This window comes from Rhinatrema bivittatum, chromosome 3, assembly GCF_901001135.1.
Source record: "Rhinatrema bivittatum chromosome 3, aRhiBiv1.1, whole genome shotgun sequence".
NCBI lineage: Eukaryota > Metazoa > Chordata > Amphibia > Gymnophiona > Rhinatrematidae > Rhinatrema > Rhinatrema bivittatum.
In genome coordinates this window covers 224,951,725-224,971,372 of record NC_042617.1, presented here as the reverse complement: position 1 = coordinate 224,971,372, position 19,648 = coordinate 224,951,725, and the positions used below count along the sequence as shown (strand labels likewise).

Below are 19,648 nucleotides of genomic sequence, written 5' to 3'. Positions count from 1 at the left end.
GAAATATATTTAAGGTCATGTCAAAATGAAGCAAATATAAGTTTAAACAAACTGCCAAGCAAATATTCTGACAACCAATGTTTTTTTTTTTCTAGCAAACATGTCCAAATCCAATCTGTAATATTTTAGAAGGCAAGAACATACTCAAAGTATTGGAATTATATAATGTAAAGTGAACTTCCATCTACAAAGAAAGACAGAAAAAAAGAGGGACAGACAAATAAATTACCTCTGATCCACTTGTTCATAAAGTGGAGGAAATGCAAAATTCTCCCACTCTTCATCAACTAGATTTTGTTCTGCAGTACTTGGCCAGCGTGCAATGGTAGATGATCCACTCTGTGCAGAAAAAGCTAATCCCAGGGTTGTTAAATTACTATGACTTCTCTGGAAAGAAGACAATCCTTTTAGATGGTCAGGGCGGCATAAGAATGACTCATCTCCGGCATCTTCATCACCAAAGCTATGTTCTCTATCTGCATCTTTGTTATCCCCATAAAACACTGGCAAGTTTAACTCTTCTTTTGCAATTTCAACAAATGAAGACAGAGCACTTAATTCTTCTGAGATACAAACTGTTTCTGCTGACTCACAGTTGCTGATTACCAGTTCTTCTTGTAATTTTTTAAATGTCTCTGAACTCCCAGCAAAACTGTATTCCTGCTGGTCAGCAACTGTAGCTCCTGGTAAATCATTAATGCTCCTTTTCAAGCTGCCACCAACCTTCCTTGAATTCATTTGAGGTGAAGAGACAGGAGATGCTGGTAGACTTCTTGACCATGGTCTCTGTATCAAAGGAAGCATCGAGTGGGGAAAAAGCATTGAAGTTGTCTTATCTAGGAAGATGAAAAAAAATGTCAAAATCAAACAAGGCATTGATCTGAGCAGTATGAGTATACAAACATTGTGGTAACTTCTCGTTACGAAGGTTACTACCCTCAAACATTAAGCCTTATACTTCACTTTGATGCAGCTCCAACACTGCTCTCTGCATCAATGGCAGGGGTGGAAGGAAATTAGAATAAAAAAGTTACCAATAAGGGCCCTGAACTCAGCGGTTGGGGTAACAGAAAGGTATGGGAAAACAAGTGTGAGATCTTGCTGGGTAGAGTGGATGGGCCTGTTGGTCTTCTTCTGCCATCATTTCTATGTTTCCATCTCTATGAAGTCCTCAATCTCACTAAAGATAACATACCTTTAACATACTGTTCTCCATTTAATGACTAAGGGCTAGATTTAAAACCCTGGCAAGCGTAAATACCAGGGTTTACGCGCGTGGCCGGGCCTAACGCGCGCCAGGTCCATTTTCAAATGGGCCTGGCCACGTGCGTAAACCTCGGGACACGTGTAAATGCCAGGGCTTTAAAAGGGGAAGGTCCGGGGCGGGGCTAGAGGCGCCCGGCACAGTGGCCATTTGTGGCTGTGCCGGTGCACACAACTTGCTCCTGCTCCTTGGCAGGAGCAAAACGTAAAATACCAAAATTAGGGGGAGTTAGGATAGGGATGGGGGGGGGGGGGGGGGGGAGTTAGGGTAGGGAGTTGGGAAGTTCCCTCCCAGTCTGCTCCTTAATTGGAGAGGACTGCGAGGGAATTGGGGAAGGCCCCGATATTTTGCCACATGTATTTGCAAATTTATACTCCCCCTTTTGCTCGCAGACCCGAAATTTTATAACATGCGTGCGCATGTTATAAAATCACGCATCCATGTCTGCGCAGCGGGTAGCACACGCACATGGACACTCGTGCGTATGTTTTGAAAATCTACCTCTAAATGAACAAATTTCATTTGGAAGATTAAGGCTCAATTTAGATTCCAAAAAGGATTATTTTTTATTTGTGTTTGAAGTTTGCTTAGAAATTCAATATAGTTTGAATACATTAAATAAGCTCTTCCTGAAAATGGCCTAGAAATGCTGTTTTAACAAGCTGGGGAGGTATGGACTAGTTAGCGAGTATGAATAAATGGTTTTTATTAGCATTTATCCAAAGTTCAAAACAACAGGGGAATGCTGTAATATTATACATTCCCCCGTAATACCATAGAAGGCCCGTCTAACTTATCTTCACCCACTCCCAACCATTCCCCTACTAGTCTCTCCACCCCACCCCCACCTCCCTCTGCAAGTACCACTTTATTGAATAATCAGTGCATAATCTTAGTTGTTCAAGCCTCAGGTAACAAACCATCATGTGGTTATCATCCATTAAGAATGTGACTTCTAACCCGGTGTAGAATTGCTTGTATATACAAGTCCCAGGTTGATAAAAATTGTCTCTGGTGTAGAGGTGAGCTGTTCGAAAGTAGCTGGTCCATGGTCATCATCGAATGAAAATAGTTCCACCAAGTCCAATAAGACGGTGGGTCTTCACTTCGCCAGCCTAATAAAATTACCCGCTTCCCGGCAAGACTAGCCTTCTGTATCAATACACGAGTACCAGGATCTCGAATTCGCAGAGGTGTGATGCAGTCAAACAGAAGCCATAAAAAAGCCACTGGAATAGAGACACGCAAAATTGTCGCCAAGTACCGAGCCACATGGCTCCAAAAATGTTTAACGGTAGGACAGGACTAGAAGGCATGTGCCAATGTGCCTAATGCAGTCTTACATCTCCCACACTCTGCGGTGGGGGAGATTGTCAGGCAATGCACAATCTGTGCTGAGAGATGCGCCCTCCCCAAAAACGTATTTTGCAGTTCCCGACAGTACATGTTGTACGAGATCCAGGCTACTCTGTGAAAAACACGCAGAACAGAGGGAGTGACAACAAAATCCCCATCATTTGTCCAACGATCAGCTAGTGTGGAGTATATTTCCATTCTCCCAACCGCCTTCAAACCTTTATAATAAGTGGAAAGTGAGGGAGTCTTTTCTTTGGCTAATTCCAAGATTTTGTCTAATTGCTGAAAAGTTATTTGTCTTAAGAACAGCTCAGGCAAGGAATGGAGGTAATGAATAATTTGTAGATATGGAAAAACACATGACATTCTCAGACCATAATATTCTCGGAGCTCCGAGACTGAAAGCGGTTTCCCCTCAGTAGTGATTGTCCCAATTGGGTAATACCCTTCCCACCCATACACCAAAGGCAGAGGAATGTGATCCCAGGGAGAAGGCCAGATTCCCAGCGATAGGCAATGAGTAAGCACAGACCCTAGGGAGATGCAAATGTTTAGTCAGTTTGACCCATGCTTGTCTGATCGGACTTATGACTATAGAGTGAACTAAGAAGGATGGGAGCTTAGTCACCGCCACTTGGAGGACATACTTAAAGTCCAAAGGAGCCCGTCAAGGTGCTGTCGGCCGGTAGATGAATATAAAAGGATTTGCCCAGCAACCAGTCTCTGATTACCCTCAAATTACTGGCCAAATTGTATACTGCTAAATTCTGAACTCCCAATCCTCCAGCTTCCCACCGTTCTTGCAGCCAAGAGAGAGGTAAACGAGCCTTCCCTCCTCTCCACAAGAACTTCCGTAGGGAACGATCCACAAAAGACAAATCTTTCACCTTGAGCTGAAGAAGTAGGTTTTGGAGAAGGTACAGCCATTTGGGAAGGATAATCATTTTATATAATTTCACCCGACCACAAAATGATAATGGTAAGTTCTGCCAAGTAGTAAGAGTATCCAGCGCATACTGTAGCAACCATGGGACATTGAATTGATATATCAAACTCGGGTCTTTAGGTATATGGAACCCCAAATAACGAAAGGAATTACTCGCCCAGTGCAATGGAAAGGGGTCTGACCATCTTTCTCCAAGAGCATCAGGAAACACCAGCGCAGTGGATTTCCCTTCATTTAAGCGAAACACGGAGAAGACCCCCAAGGCACAAAATAATTGTAAAAGGGCATAGAGAGAAGCATGTGGGTCTGTGAAAAATACTAGGAGATCATCCGCAAATGCTACGCAGTTAAAGATCTCCAACTGAAAACGAATGCCCTGACCGTCCGAGTCGCCTGAATGGCTAATAACAAGGGTTCCAGCTGCAGTATGAAGAGTAGAGGGGATAAAGGGCATCCCTGCCGGGTTCCCCTCCTGATGGCAAAGGATTGTGAGTGCTTGCGGTTTGCCAAAATAATTGCCTGGGGGTCATGATACAACTGCAGCGCTTGATAAAAAAAGCATGAAATTTCATCTGTAACAAAATATAAAATAAATAGTTCCATTCTACATGGCCAAAGGCTTTTTCAGCATCGAAGCTCATAGCCAAATATGGGGTTTTTGTATGATGACACATTTCCATAGCCACGAGCACACGTCTATTATAATAGGGGGCATAGTGCTGCCGCACAAATTCAACTTGGTGATTTCCTATCAGATCTGGGAGAAGATTCGCCAAACGATCTGCCATGATCTTTGCTAACAATTTTTCATCATAGTTGAGTAGCGAGATCGGGCGATACGATTCCAGTAGCAATAGGTCCTTACCCGCTTTAGGAATGAGGGATACATGGGCAAGATTTGCGTTCGGAGGGTAACGGCCAGTGCTAATGAGCTCCAAAAATAAGAACATAAGAACATGCCATACTGGGTCCATCAAGCCCAGCATCCTGGTTCCAACAGTGGCCAATCCAGGCAATAAGAACCTGGCAAGTACCCAAAAACTAAGTCTATTCCATGTTACTGTTGCTAGTAATAGCAGTGACTATTTTCTAAGTCAACTTAATTAATAGCAGGTAATGGACTTCTCCTCCAAGAACTTATCCAATCCTTTTTTAAATACAGTTATACTAACTGCACAAACCACATCCTCTGGCAACAAATTCCAGAGTTTAATTGTGCGTTGAGTGAAAAAGAACTTTCTCAGATTAGATTTAAATGTGCCACATGCTAACTTCATGGAGTGCCCCCTCATCTTTCTATTATCTGAAATAGTAAATAACCGATTCACATCTATCCATTCTAGACCTCTCATGATTTTAAACACCTCTATCATATCCCCCCCTCAGGCGTCTATTCTCCAAGCTGAAAAGTCCTAACCTCTTTAGTCTTTCCTCATAAGGGAGCTGTTCCATTCCCCTTATCATTTTGGTCACCCTTCTCTGTACCTTCTCTATCACAACTATATCTTTTTTGAGATGCAGCGACAGGAATTGTACACAGTATTCAAGGTGTGGTCTCACCATGGAGCGATACAGAAGCATTATGACATTTCCATTTTATTCATCATTTCCTTTCTAATAATTGCCAACAATCTGTTTACTTTTTTGACCACCACAGGACATTGAACCAACGTTTTCAATGTGTTATCCACTATGACTCCTAGATCTCTTTCTTGGGTGGTAGCACCTAATATGGAATCTAACATTGCGTAACTATAGCATGGGTTATATTTCCCTATATGCATCAACTTGCACTTATCCACATGAAATTTCATCTGCCATTTGGATGCCCAATTTTCCAGTCTCAGAAAAGCTTCCTACAATTTATCACAATCTGCTTGTGATTTAACTACTCTGAACAATTTTGTATCATCTGCAAATTTGATTACCTCACTCCTATTTCTTTTCAGATCATTTATAAATATATTGAAAAGTAAGGGCCCCAATACAGATCCCTGAGGCACTACACTGCCCACTCCCTTCCACTGAGAAAATTGTCCATTTAATACTACTCTCTGTTTCCTGTCTTTTAGCCAGTTTGTATCCTGGTATAGCACTGTCCCATTGGTTGTTCTCCTTCCCCATGTCTCTGAGATGCCAATTAAGTCTTTGTCATCATTCATTGCTATACATTCTAATTCTCCCATCGTACTTCTTAGACTTTTGGCATTAGCATACAAACATTTCAAAGTTTGTTTTTTGTTTGTATTTTCATTCTGCTTTTTAATTGATAGGCATAAATTAGAATTTTTTTAGCTCAGATGAGTTTTTAGTTATAGGCACGTGGACTACTTTTCTTATTATTGGAACCTCACTGTCGGGATGCCCTAATTCTAATGCATCATTAGTATCCTTTGAAGATACCTTTCTCCGAACCATGCGCTGCTGAGCGACTGTCGGCTTTCCCCTTTGTTCTAGTTTAAAAGTTGCTCCAACTCCTTTTTAAAGGTTAACGCCAGCAGTCTGGTTCCACCCTGGTTAAGGTGGAGCCCATCCCTTTGGAAGAGACTCCCCCTTCCCCAAAAAGTTCCCCAGTTCCTAACAAAACTAAATCTCTCTTCCTTGCACAATCGCCTCATCTTCACATTGAGACTCCGGAGCTCTACCTGCCTCTGGGGACCTGCACGTGGAACAGGGAACATTTCAGAGAATGCTACCCTGGAGGTTCTGGATTTAAGCTTTCTACCTAAGAGCCTAAATTTTGCTTCCAGAACCTCCCTCCAACATTTTCCTATGTCGTTGTTGCCCACATGTACCATGACAGCCGGCTCCTCCCCAGCACTGTCTAAAATCCTACCTAGGTGACCCATGAGGTCCGCCACCTTCACACCAGGTAGGCATGTTTCCAGGCGATCCTCATGCTCACCAGCCACCCAGCTGTCTACATTCCTAATGATCGAATTGCCAACTATGACGGCCGACCTAACCCTTCCCTTCTGGCCTTGGGGAGATATCCTCGGTGTGAAAGGACAATGCAGTGGCTATTTTCTAGCAAGGACCTGGAGAGCAGGTCCTTGCTACAGGATACTTTCCTGCTGCACCAGTTTGATGCTCTCCAATCATGAGATCTTCTTCCTCCAAGGCAGCACCAGGGCTGCCAGTCTGAAGTTGGGACTTGGCTACTATGTCCCTGAAGGTCTCATCTATATACCTCTCTGTCTGCCTCAGCTCCTCCAGGTCTGCCACTCTAGCCTCCAGAGATCGGACTCGTTCTCTGAGAGCCAGGAGCTCTTTGCATCGCATGCACATGTACAATTTCTCACCGGCGGGTAAAAAATAATACATGTGACACTCGATGCAAAAGACTGGGAAGCCCCCTCTTGCTGCTGGACTGCTGCCTTCATCTCAAATTTGTTCAGTTCCTACTTAAGTTTTAGGTTGCTATGGGAGTAGGAATGTGTCTAATTAATGTCCTTTAAATGTATTATTGAATTCCCTATATGTCTAGTAGTGGCCTACAGGGAAATGATCAAACTCTCAATAAGAGTGTTTTGTTTTTTAAGTGGCACCTGCCTATAAATTAAAGGATGAGCTAGGGGTGGGTGGGAGGGTTGGGAAATACAAACAGTGTAACTTCAGTTAGTCAGCCAGAGTGACTCACTGCTCTCTTGATTAACAAATATTGGTACCTAATCAAACCAAATCACACTACCTCAACACCTTTCCAAGGTGAGTGAACTGAACTTTTCAACCTTTTTACCTAGGTATACACTGCTCCTAGCTTATTTCTAGCTTCTGGCTACTTTTTTTTTTTTTTTTTTTTTTTTTTAATAGCAGGGACAAGGGGGTGGCCAATCTATCAATGAGACATTTGTAGAATTCGGCAGAGAACCCATCTGGTTCCGGGGCTTTGAGTCATTTAGAGCGACAGATAGCTAGTTTAATTTCTTCGGCTGTGATGGGAGAGTTAAAAGCCTTTGTCTGAGTGACTGTGAAATGAGGTATATTGAAGGAGGTGCAAAATTGGGCACATTCCTCCTCCGTTCCCCCCTCCATCGTGGAGAGCTTAGCATAATAGTCCTGGAATAGATGTAATATTGACTGTCTGTCTGATTTCGTAACCCAGCTACATATCGAGTGGTTCGGGAGGATTTAATCATGTTGGACATCAGTTTGCAGCCTTGTTGCTGTATTGATATAATTTAAATTGATAATATAGCAGGCTTTTCTTAGCCCGTTGGTGAAGTAAGGTATTCAATGTATACTGTACAGAAAGATAATCGTCTCGGGCACTCATAGTATGGGCCTGAATCAAATGGGTTTTTGCTTTGCGCAGTTCAGTGCTCAGCTGCAAAATGCGCTGATTCAAAATTTTCCACGGTGGACTGCATATGCAATAATTTCCCCGCGGATTATCACCTTGGCAGTGTACCAAAATAGAGTAGGTTGCCCCCAATGCTCCTTATTTAGAAAAGGATAGTCAGATCACCTCTCTTCTAGATATTGCTGAAATCGCTTATCCTCCTCCAGGTAGTAAGGGAAACTCCAAACCCTGGCAGTATTAGAGGGCTGTACTAATTACAGATCTACCCAAACTGGGGCGTGGTCAGAAACTACAATATCTTCAATACCAGCCTCATGCACTCTGGAGAATGTGTGGCTACTTATAAGGAGACAGTCTAGACGGGAATACATAGCATGTGCCCGGGAAAGATGGGTAAATTCCCTTTCTCCAGGGTGTAAAATTTGCCATGCATCCACCGGATGAAGTGTGTTTTCCAAAAAGGCTGGGCCTTCACCCATCCCCGCCTCATTACGACGATGTTGGGAAGCATCTAGTTGAGGGTCCCTGATAGTACTAAGTCCCCTACCACTATTATGGTCTCGGCTATGTAAGGGAGAAAATGTTGATAGATAACCTGAAAAAAACCTGAATGGTATACATTAGGGGCATAGAGATTACACAGAATCACACTCTGGTTATACAGGTCTGTCACTAAAATGATAAATCGGCCCTCTGGGTCTTTAAACTCCCTCTGGATCCAGATGGGTAGATACTTATTAAGCAGAATAGCCACCCCGGCCGATCGGATAGTGGCCGACGCATAATGTATACTTCCCACAGTTGGAGCATGCCAACAATTTGGCATGCTCCGTATCAGATAAGTGAGTTTCCTGCAGGTATGCAATATCTGCAGATTTCCGTTTTAAAATACTCAAGATCTTTGAACGCTTAATCGGAGAATGAATCCCACACACGTTCGAGGTTATTATTCGAGTCTGCATACTAGAGGGCCCAGTAATTTAGAGATGGACCTGCAGGAAATACACAAATGTCCAGAGAGAAATCTTCCCAGCAGAGGCGTCCACCTGGGAAATATTCAGCCGTGAAACTCTGGAGCCCACACAACTGCCTTGCCAATCAAGAAACTATGAAATATTCAAATGCAGTACTTGCCCCTACCTCCCCCCCCCCCCCCCCGCATCCCTCCTCCCCCCATACACCCCTTCCTTCCCCCAAACCCCATCTCCATAAATTCCCAACATCTTAAATCAGAGATCAGCACTCTGCCTCCAACCCCCCTCCCCCTTCCAGCCCCATCCCTTGTATTGCCCATGGGTGAAGAAGTTCATCTTACAGCATGGTTGTCAACAGTCACCAGCCTGAAGAAGAAAGGCAGCTGAGGCTACCCTGAGGGAAATGACCTAGAACAATGAGCATATAAAGAAATAATACTTAACCACAGCTTCAATAGTGAACTTCGTCCATTGTAGATCCTGAACGGGAGATCTGTACTGGCAGTAATCCCAAGCGTCCTCTTGCCAACTCATTTTTGGATCTACTTTCATGTTAAACAAACAGTGCAGCTAATGCCTGCATGTAGTCGCATAAGAAGGAATCACTGAGTGTTAAGCCAAGAATATTGCGAGAAAAGCCTAGTAACCACCAAAAAAAAAAAAATTTAGCTACCTGGGCACAAGTCCTAACCCTTCTGGGTCTTACGCTCACTTCTCGGCTCGTGTGCAATAAACTGGCTTCCTATCCTAAAAAGAAAAGGAATTTTTCACCAAGCCCCAATAATGTTCCATTGAGTGGGCACTCTCCTCGGATTACCGATCCAATTCTCTTAGAATTGAAGGTGAAAGGAGGGCAATTTATTTTTTTAAAAACTGAGCAAAAATTAAAGAATAGAAAAAGAAAATTAAAAATAAGGGAGACAAGAAATCTACGATACCAGCTAATATTGCTCAGCAAGCCCGGTGACCAGTCAGTGTGCCTGAGTTACCAGCAGAGTAGCTCAAAATGTCTGGTAATGAGAGGAAACTGTGTCTAACATGTAGGCCACAGGCTTGAAGTCCAACAAAAAAACCCTATCTCCTCGCAAGACAGATAGCTCCACTGCCCTCCCTGACACACATCAATAAGTTCATGCAAAAGACTAGCGGGCTTTGGTGATACTGGGGAGGCTTAATAGCTTTCAAAGGGAGCCCCACAAGTACCCGGGGTTATATCGTGAAATGTGAAAAAGGAGTAAACAGAAAAAAAAATTATTATGCCGCGTGTTCAGCACCAGAGTCATTGGAAGAACAATCCGGGGTCGGCACGCGCAAGGGGGTGCACATTTGTGCAACCTGCGCGCGCCGTGCCCGGAGCAAGCTGCCTGTTCCCTCCGAGGCCGCTCCGAAATCGGAGCGGCCTCAGAGGGAACTTTCCTTCCACCTCCCTCACCTTCCCCTACCTAACCCACCCCCCAGCCCTATCTAAACCCCCCCCCCCACCATTTTCAGCAGATTTACGCTTGCCAGAGGCAGGCGTAAAACTGGCGCGCCATAACCTGACCCGGGGGCTGGTCCGGAGGCCTCGACCACGCCCCCGGACCGGCGTCACACCCCCCACACCTCCCGCCCTGCCCTGAAATAGGCGCCGCCCACCCGACACGCTCCCTTTGTAAAGCCCCGAGGGTTGCGCGCGTCGCCGAGCCTATGCAAAATAGGTTTGGCGCGCGCAGGGGCCTTTTAAGAGGGTTACGTGCATAACTTATGTGTGTAACCCTTTTAAAATCCAGCCCTTAGTTATTAAGGAGAGATAGACAGTTCCGTCAAAACACTAGAATTCCTTCCCGTTTAGTCGGCACCTTCGATGGTAAGTAGAGTTTCACCTGCATAACCTGAGGATGTTAAATCATGAAGAAGAAAAGCGCATCGAGCTGACGCCATGACACAAAAAAAATGACATCGCATCTGAACTACTGCTATCAAGTCCGGTGTCCCGGGCTCCAGGCAACTTTGCTCCTGCATGAAAATGCACGCTTCTTCAGCTGTTTCCAGCCATCGGGTGCCCGTGGCAATAGCTACTCTCAGTCGGGCTGGGTAATTCAAAGTCGCGCAAATGCCCATAGTGATTAGCTTGGAGCAATGGGGAGCCACTGCTCTTTATTGCCTCAACACTCCTGCCAAGAAGTCCTGAAAAACAAGAATTCATTGGTTTTCATAAGAGAGCGTGCGGCCTGATCGGAAGGCTCTCAGAATTTCGATTTTGTGAGCGTAATTTAGTAGTTTCGCTATTACCACTCGAAGTCACGTTTGATTTAACTTTTTGGACCCCAGTCTGTGCACCCTCTCCACCCGCATGGGTCCAAAGGTAGTAGAGCCAGGCCCAATTCTTCCTGAAGCCACATTTCCAGGAAAATCGGCAGCTCCTGGTCCTTGATGGATTCTGAAAGTCCAATGAAATGAAGACTGGACCGACGCGATCGGTTCTCCAGGTCCTCGATCTGTGCGGCTTGTTTTGCAACCAAAGCCTGAAGAGCGGTGATGTCATTTTGGGCCATGTGGATGCCATCTTGCACGTCGGATATACATTGTTCTGCTTCCATAAACCGAGCCTCATAATCAGTTAAAGTATTCGATAATTCAGATAATTTCTCCGCGATGGTTTTCAATACTGGTCCCAATGCTTCAGTAATCGCCTCTTTTATGTTGGCAATTTCAATAGGGTCTTGTGTTGCAGCAGCTGAGTTTGCCGCAGGCGGAGAGGGTGGGTCTGGGCCCCGATTTTTGTTGCGCTCCTTTTCCCTTTCCTTTCTGATCACTCAAGTCACCATCAGCACCAAATTTGTGAGGGTAAGTGGTATTAAAGGTTGGAAGAATTAAGAGAACTCCTTTGGTTGATATTTATCACTGTGTATGGGGCTGGATACAGAGGCTAGGCGCCGAGAGGGGAGACCTACATTCGTCTCCCTTGCTGCCTCACGTGATCTCCCTAGTTAGTGATTATATTTCACTTTTACATAAAGTACATCAACAGTCTATGCGCAACAAATTTATTTATTTTAACTATTTGTCCCAGAGACCATACAACTTGGCTTGTTATGATTAATAAAATGTAGGTGGCTTTTGCTTCTGCAGTGGATCCAGGGCTCAAGACAGGAGCCTCTCAGCCCAAAGATACAGCCTGCCTAAAATACCCCACAAGGGCCTACAGGCAAGAATTCAAGTAGGATTTCAACAGAGGAGTATTCCTCATACTTCTTGCTCTGCTGGGAATTATATTTCAATGTTCTGTGAACTTTTGCGAGACATAAAAAACAGAACAGGTTCCAGTGTGTCTGCAGCTATGGAAGATCTGCTACATGGGAAGTGAAAAGCAGGTGCTTATCTAATGGTATTTAACATTCAGAAGGAAAGATTGAAGAATCATTCATCTGGACAAGTTGTTCACCTATGCTCATCCTAAGAAACTCAGGAGAGGAGGAGAGTCACAAAGGGAATCAGGTACAAAGGGAAATGCAAGACTGCCAAAGATAGTTTCCTGGAGCAGCCTGATGGGACATCTAAAATCAAAGGATACCCAGCATGTTTGCATTGTATTTAAATTATTGTTTACATTTGTTTTATGGATATCCCTAGGAGAACATGAATCTTTAATGAATTAATCAGCATATAACAAGTCCAGCCTCAGTAAATTCTTAATTTGGAACTACATTATCTAGTGTGGAATCGTCATTTTTTTGAAGACACTGAAAGGGCCCAGAAGCAAAACTCTTTCTCCTCCCCTGTGCTACCACTATCAAAGAAAGACCTGGCAGCTACATGGCCCAGTTGCCAAATGTGCACCCTTGTCCAATCAAGATTTGAAAGAGGGAGTTATATATATATATATATATATATATAAACATGATGCTATATACTATGTACTAGTTTATTTATGAAACTTGACTTAATGGAAGCTATTTCTCTCATCGCCTAATTTAAAATCTAAAATATTGTTTTAACTTAATTTTAAAAATGTATAACTCGGGGGGGGGGGGGGGGGGCACTAGAGGGCTACACCTAAGATGGCAGCCTGAATCCCTCTCTCTCCTATTCTCTGGGGTTTCTCATGATGCCCCTTTCCATTTTCTTCATTGGAATCCCCAAGCTGGTGTTCTCCCTATTTGTCCCTCACTAACCTTGTTCAGTAGCCACAGGGTACCTAACATAACATACATAGAAACATAGAAATGATGGCAGAAGACGACCAAACGGTCCATCCAGTCTTCCCAGTAAGCTTTCACACTTATTTTTTCATACTTATCTGTTACTCTTGTCCCTTACAAGTAACTTTTTGATTCTATTTCCATAACACCCCCACCATCGATGTAGATAGCAGTGCTGGAGCTGCATCTAAGTGAAGTATCTAGCTTAATTGGTATGGGGTAGTAAACGCTGTAATAAGCAAGCTACTCCCACACTTGTTTACTTAGCCTCTACAATTCAGTCCTTGTTGGTAGTTGTCTGAATATAAATCATCTTTTCTTCATTCCCCCTGCTGTTGAAGCAGAGAGCTGTGCTGGATATGTATTCCAAATGAAGTATCAGGCTTGATTCAGGGTAGTAACCGCCGTAACAAGCAAGCTACACCCAAGCTTTTTTATTTACCCTAAATAATGTTATTTGGTCTCCAGAGTCGTTGCAGTGGGTAGCGGGCTTGCAATGCAAAGGCCTGAATAGAAACTGACCTGTTGAGCATGAAGTGCTGTACATTAGGCATTTAAAGAGCCAGGCCGATGAAGATTTCATAGCATCTGACTAGTTTTCTACAGTTATCTTTCAGGAACAGGGGCCAAAGAGAAGGTGGGGGAGAATGCCCTGTCAGCCCAGCAGCAAATCAGGTAAGGAGCAAATGGAGGTGCTTTAGTATTCCCACAGTGTGAACGCAGGCAGCGCTGTAGGGTGCTGCATGCAGTGAATGCTGCTGCTCCAGAGAGAAACCGAGGCCTTTAATTATAGTCTTGGAGAAGAATTTGCCATACTGAGTCAGACTGAGGTCTAACAAGCACAGCATCCTGTTTCCAACAGTGGCCAGTCTAGGATATAAATACCTGGCAAACAGCCAAACAGTAAATGAATCCCATGCTACTAATGTTAGTTATAAGCAGTGAATATTCCTTAAATTAGTTTGAATAGCAGCATTATTTGCTGCTTGGATGGTGGAGAAAAATCTGAGTTTTAATCCCACTATAAGCAACGAGCTATAGCACTGCCAAGAGCACAGTTTCCCATTTTTACACTTTTTGAAGTTTCCTGCTGCATGTGTTCTTCGTGTGTTTTTATTGTCTGTGCATTATCCTATTTCCATAGTTTTTGAAGCGAGTCCTGAAGTAAAGTGTACTGAGAAGTGGTGTTTCTTCTAATGACTATGAGTCTTCTATATTTTTAACTGTGCTGAATTCCTTGTTTTTCTGACACATTTTTAAGGCTTTTATTCTCTAAGCGGAAGAAGATTTTTAAAAAGTACGCGCGCGCGTACTTTTGTTCGCGCAACCGACGCAAACAAGAGTACGCTGGATTTTAATAGATACGCGCGTAGCCGCGTGTATCTTTTAAAATCCGGGGTCGGCGCGCGCAAAGCTGCACAAAATCGGCAGCCTGCGCGCGCCGAGCTGCGCAGCCTGCCTCCGTTCCCTCCGAGGCCACTCCGAAATTGGAGCGGCCTCGGAGGGAACTTTCTTTCTGGCGCCCTCCACCTTCCCTTTCCTTCCCCTAACTAATTCCCCCCCCCCCCCCCACCTTTATTTCAAAAGTTATGCCTGCCCGAGGACGACGTAACTTGCGCACGCCGGCGCGCCATGTTCCGGTCCGGGGGCTGGTCCGGCGGCCGTGTCCACGCTCCCCGGAACGCCCCCGATGATACGCAGGCTGCGACACGCCCCCCCCCCCCCCCCAGGAAAGCTCCAGGACGTACGCGCGCAGGGGGTGGAAGGGGCAGTTTTTCGGGGGTTACGCACATATCTTACACACGTACCCCTTTGAAAATCTGCCTCTAAGGCTTCAAAAATGGAGCATAAGTCATCTTATGGTGCTATCCTTGCAAAGTTTAATAGAGCGGCTAGTAGTATAGTGGAGTGTAATGATATATCCTCCAATTGGTGCAAATGCGCCAACTGGTTATCTATACAGTACAGTGGCGGAATCAGTTACCACCAATCTAATCAAAGACATCAAGTTAATTTGTTCCAATATAAAATCATTAATGATCTTAAAGCTGAAATCAAAGTACTGAAAGACAGGGTTTCTCAGAATAAGAATCATATTGGAGAACAAGTTGATACTGTAGCAGGTTTCTATAGGTACATGAAGGGTTTGGGAAAAAATTTCTAATGAAATAAAGAAGCGTCAGGGTGACACATAAGAGTCCTAGGAGTAGCTAACCAGGCCAGAAACGAAGATACAGCTAAGCTGCTCAACAATATCTTCCAGTCCTGTGTGGGCTTTGGAAAGCACTCAATTAAGTCTGATAGAACTGGTAATCCCCTCACAGGTAAACGCAGTCTCCCAAGGGTCATTGTGGCTTGTATGCACTACTTTGAAGATAAAACAAGCCCTCCATAAGCATACTAGGAATAGTGATGGTCACAGTGGACAATACAATGAAATCGTCAGCTCAGTGTACTATGGTGGTCAAAAAAAGCAAACAGAGTGTTAAGAATTATTAGGAAGGGAATTGTGAATAAAACAGAGAATGTCATAATGCTTCTATCTCGCATCATGGTGAGACCGCACCTCGAGTACTGTGTGCAATTCTGGTCACTGCATCTTAACAAAAGATATATAGTTGCACTGGAGAAGGTTCAGAGAAGGGAAACAAAATGATTAAGGAGATGGAAAGTCTCCCCTATGAGGAAAGGCCAAAGAGGTTAGGGTTGTTCAGCTTGGAGAAGAGACAGCTAAGGGGTAATATGATAAGAGACAGCTATGGGGTAACATGATAGAGTTCTATAAAATATAACCACTCCATCCTCCAAAACCAGCTGGCAAACATTGGCATAACAGGAACTGCTTTGGCCTGGTTCAAAACATTTCTTGGGAACAGAGGCTACAAGGTTAAAATCTACAATAAAGAATCTCACCATTATCTTTCCTCCCTAAGAGTTCCCCAGGGTTCCTCCCTCTCCCCCACGCTCTTCAACATCTCCCTTCTTCCACTTTGCCAGCTGTTAACCAAACTGACCTAAAACACTTCTTATATGGTGACGATGTCCAGATCATGATCCCCCTTAAAGAATCCATCACAAAAACACTTGAATTCTGGGAAAACTGCCTTCAAGAAATCTACTGCCTTCTTACCAGCTTAAACTTAATACTAAACTCTTCAAAAAGCGAACTCCTTCTTATATCCCCAGAAAACAGCAAAATCACTACGAATCCACCAGCCAACCTTCACATCTCACAAACAAGAGACTTAGGAGTTATTATTGATAACCGTTTAAACCTAAAATCATTTATTAACCAAACAACTAAGGACTGTTTTCATAAACTACATGTCCTGAAAAGAATAAAACCACTCTTCCACTTTCACGATTACAGAACAATTCTGCGAGCAATAATCTTCTCTAAGATAGACTACTATAACTCTATCTTATTAGGTCTCCCCTCGTCTCACACCAAACCTCTTCAGATGGTCCAAAACACGGCAGCCAGAATATTGACAAACACAAGGAGAAGAGAACACATATCTCCCATCCTCAAAGACCTACACTGGATGCCAATTCACTACAGAATCATACATAAGTCCATTACCACTATCTACAAAGCCATCCATAACCATGCTCCACTCAACCTACAAATCCCATTCAGAAAACATATCTCTACCAGACCCATCAGAGAGGCTTACAGAGAATCTCTACAAGTACCACACACCAAAACTGCTCAACATATAACCTTTAGAGACCGGGCCTTCTCTACAGCAGGACTACCACTATGGAACTCCATCCCACCGGATCTTCGACAGGAACCATGCCTGCTAACTTTCAGAAAAAGGCTTAAGACGTGGTTGTTTAAGCAAGCCTTTCCAGACCACAACTGATCCCTAATTCACCGACAACCACAGTCAGACATTCTTAGAACATTGTAAACAATTGTAAATAATTGCTCTTCTGTTAAATTCCTCTCGCCTTTTTCTCCTTCTCCCAGTTTTAAACATCCCTGTTTTATTGTAACTTCAGAGTTTCTCCTCACTTGTTACAGTTCTATGTTATTTTCATTTTACACCCCTTGTTAAATATAAACCAGCATGATGTGAACTTTATTGCGAATGCCGGTATATAAAAACACTAAATAAATAAAATAAATAAATAAATAAGATCATGAGCAGACAAGAATGGGTAAATGTGAATTGGTCATTTACTCATTCAGATAATAGGAGGTCTAGGGGGCACTCCATGAAGTTAACCAGTAGCACATTTAAAACAAACTGAAGAAAATTATTTTCCACTCAACGCACAATTAATCTGGGTTTAAAAAAGATTTGGATAAATCCCTGGATGTGAAGTCCATAAAATGCTAGTAATCAAACTGACTTAGGGAATAGACACTGCTATAACTGGCATTAGTAGCATGAGATCTATTTAATATTTGGGTACTTAGAACCTGGATTGGCCACTGTTGAAAGTCTGACCCAGTATGGAAATTTATGTTCTTATGGTCTATAAAGGAGCGAAGATTAAAATATTCCAAGATTTAACTTAGTAAACTTTGGAAACATGGAGACAATTTTTTACCCACTTACTATCATCTTGAGACATACTGGGATAAGATACAGATGGAGCTTTTCTTTTGCTCTGTAATTCAACCTGGGGTGGTAGAGAGATTGTATCTTAGATCTCAAGGAATGCAAGGAAATTTTGAATTGCCTGGTGGAACGAAGGAGGTTTAGAAGGGGCTCTCTTCCTTCACACCAGAGTTTGACTGATCAGAAAACATAAGAATTGCCAAACTGGGTCAGACCATCAAGCCCAGCATCCTGTTTCCAACAGTGGCCAATCGAGGCTACAAGTACTTAGTAAGTATCCAAACATTAAGTAGATACCATGCTACTGATGCCAGTAATAGCAGTGGCTAATCCCAGAAGGCAATGATATTGTTGCGCAGGAGGTGGACCCTTGGGCCGAGGTGGGGTTGATGCTACCCACAGGGCAAGCCCTATGGGTCCCCACCGTCGGCAGGTGGCGCTGGCTGACGGAGGCCGGCTGGAAATTCGCCAATACCAGCCCTCGTTCCCTGCAGGTTGAGCCATTGGGTACCAGGGCTGGCTGGACTTAAGTGGGCCTCCATGCGAAGTCTTCTCAGGGATGACAGGAGGTCAACTTGGGGCCAGCAGTGGTAGTAGGAGTAAGTGGTCCGATCTGGACGAGGCGGAGTCCCGGGCGCCAATGACAACAGAACTCTGACAGAAGGCGCCCGAGTAAGAACAGGCCAAAGCCTGAGAGGCCAAGTCCAGAATGAAGACAAGAGGAGTGTCGTGGAGCAGGCTGAAGTCAGGGCAGGCGGCAGGCAAGGTAGAGTAGCAAGGCAAGCGAGGATCAATACCAGAAGTCAACAATAGAATGGTCAGGCAAGGCAAAAGTCAAGCCAGGAGAAAAGCAGAAGCATAGTCAGATGAAACAGTGGTCAATGCCAGGAGACAAGCAGAAGCGTAGTCAGAAGAAGCAATGGTCAGTGCCAGAAGACAAGCAGAAGCATGGTCAGACGAAGCGATAGTCAAAGTCAGGAAGTCAGTCAGTAGGAACAAGCAAGGTAGACACGGAACACAGGAGCAAGAAAGGGTACCAGGATCAGGAACACAGACGAATCAGAAACCAGGAACACAAAGGAGACGCAGGTACAAGTAACTAAGGACACAACAAGCGTGGAGACCTGTTGCCAAGGCAAGGAAGCACTGGCTGGGCCTGGCCTTATATACCAGGACCCAGTGACGTCAACATCCGGGGCCGCAGGTAAGGTTCCCGCCGCAGCCCCTTTAAAGGTACAGCTGATGCGCGCGCGCGCGCCTAGGGAGGGGCACGGTGCAAGACCGCAGCACCTCCCCGTGGTCCAGACACATCCGCTGCGGAGCTGGAAGCATGAGGAGCGGCCTGGGGTTGGCGGCCACCAGCCGCAGGAGCAGCAGAACCAGACTCTGGAGCAGGCAAAGGGGGTAAGTGTTATTGTTTGTAAAGATTTTGGGTGGACCCCTGTACTCTGTGGCAGTTGACCACGCCCACGGGGGAAGGTCCCGTGAGGGGCCACAGGTCAGGCTCAGCTTAGGACACACACCCAGTTTAGATCTCTTATTAGACAGTGATGGTGAGCCACCAGAGGTGGCGGTAGTGAGCAGGAATATACCCCGGCTGGGCCTGTAGTCCCTCAGGCTCTGGAACAGCGTGAGTAGGAGCAGTGAATGCAGAGTTCAGGATTAGAACCTCGTTGGTAATGTACTCACGCAGCGGTCTCTCAGTATGGAGCACAGGAGCTGAAGTAAAGGCAGGCCCTCGAGAAGCGAGTACCTGGTTCCAGGGAACAGCTCTGAGAGAGACAGATGGTAACTCACAGATGGTATAGGCAGCGGTGTCTTCCAGGCAGAAGTGAAGTCCAGGTAGCGAGTCCAGGAACATGGGCCCTCGAGGAGCGAGTACCAGTTCCAGACAGCGACCTGAAAGAGAAAAGAGAGAGAGGCCCCTGAGGAGCGGGTACCCCAATAGAGTACTAAAAGTGGAGGCAGAGTAGCTAGGTTCGGAGAGCGAATCCCATCCAAAGGAGATCCAACCTTGCTAACTCGACGGCTAGCAATCGCGTAGGCTATT

General features: G+C 44.6%; 1 protein-coding gene across 1 annotated transcript in view; it reads right to left on the bottom strand.

Annotated features, from left to right (window-relative positions):
- Positions 1–19,648, bottom strand: part of LOC115087279 (lysosomal-trafficking regulator-like) — a 1,534,685-nt gene that overhangs the window by 896,707 nt on the left and 618,330 nt on the right. Inside the window, 1 exon segment of the mRNA XM_029594260.1 lies at positions 230–836. Within this exon segment, the coding sequence (XP_029450120.1) occupies positions 230–836 (607 nt within the window).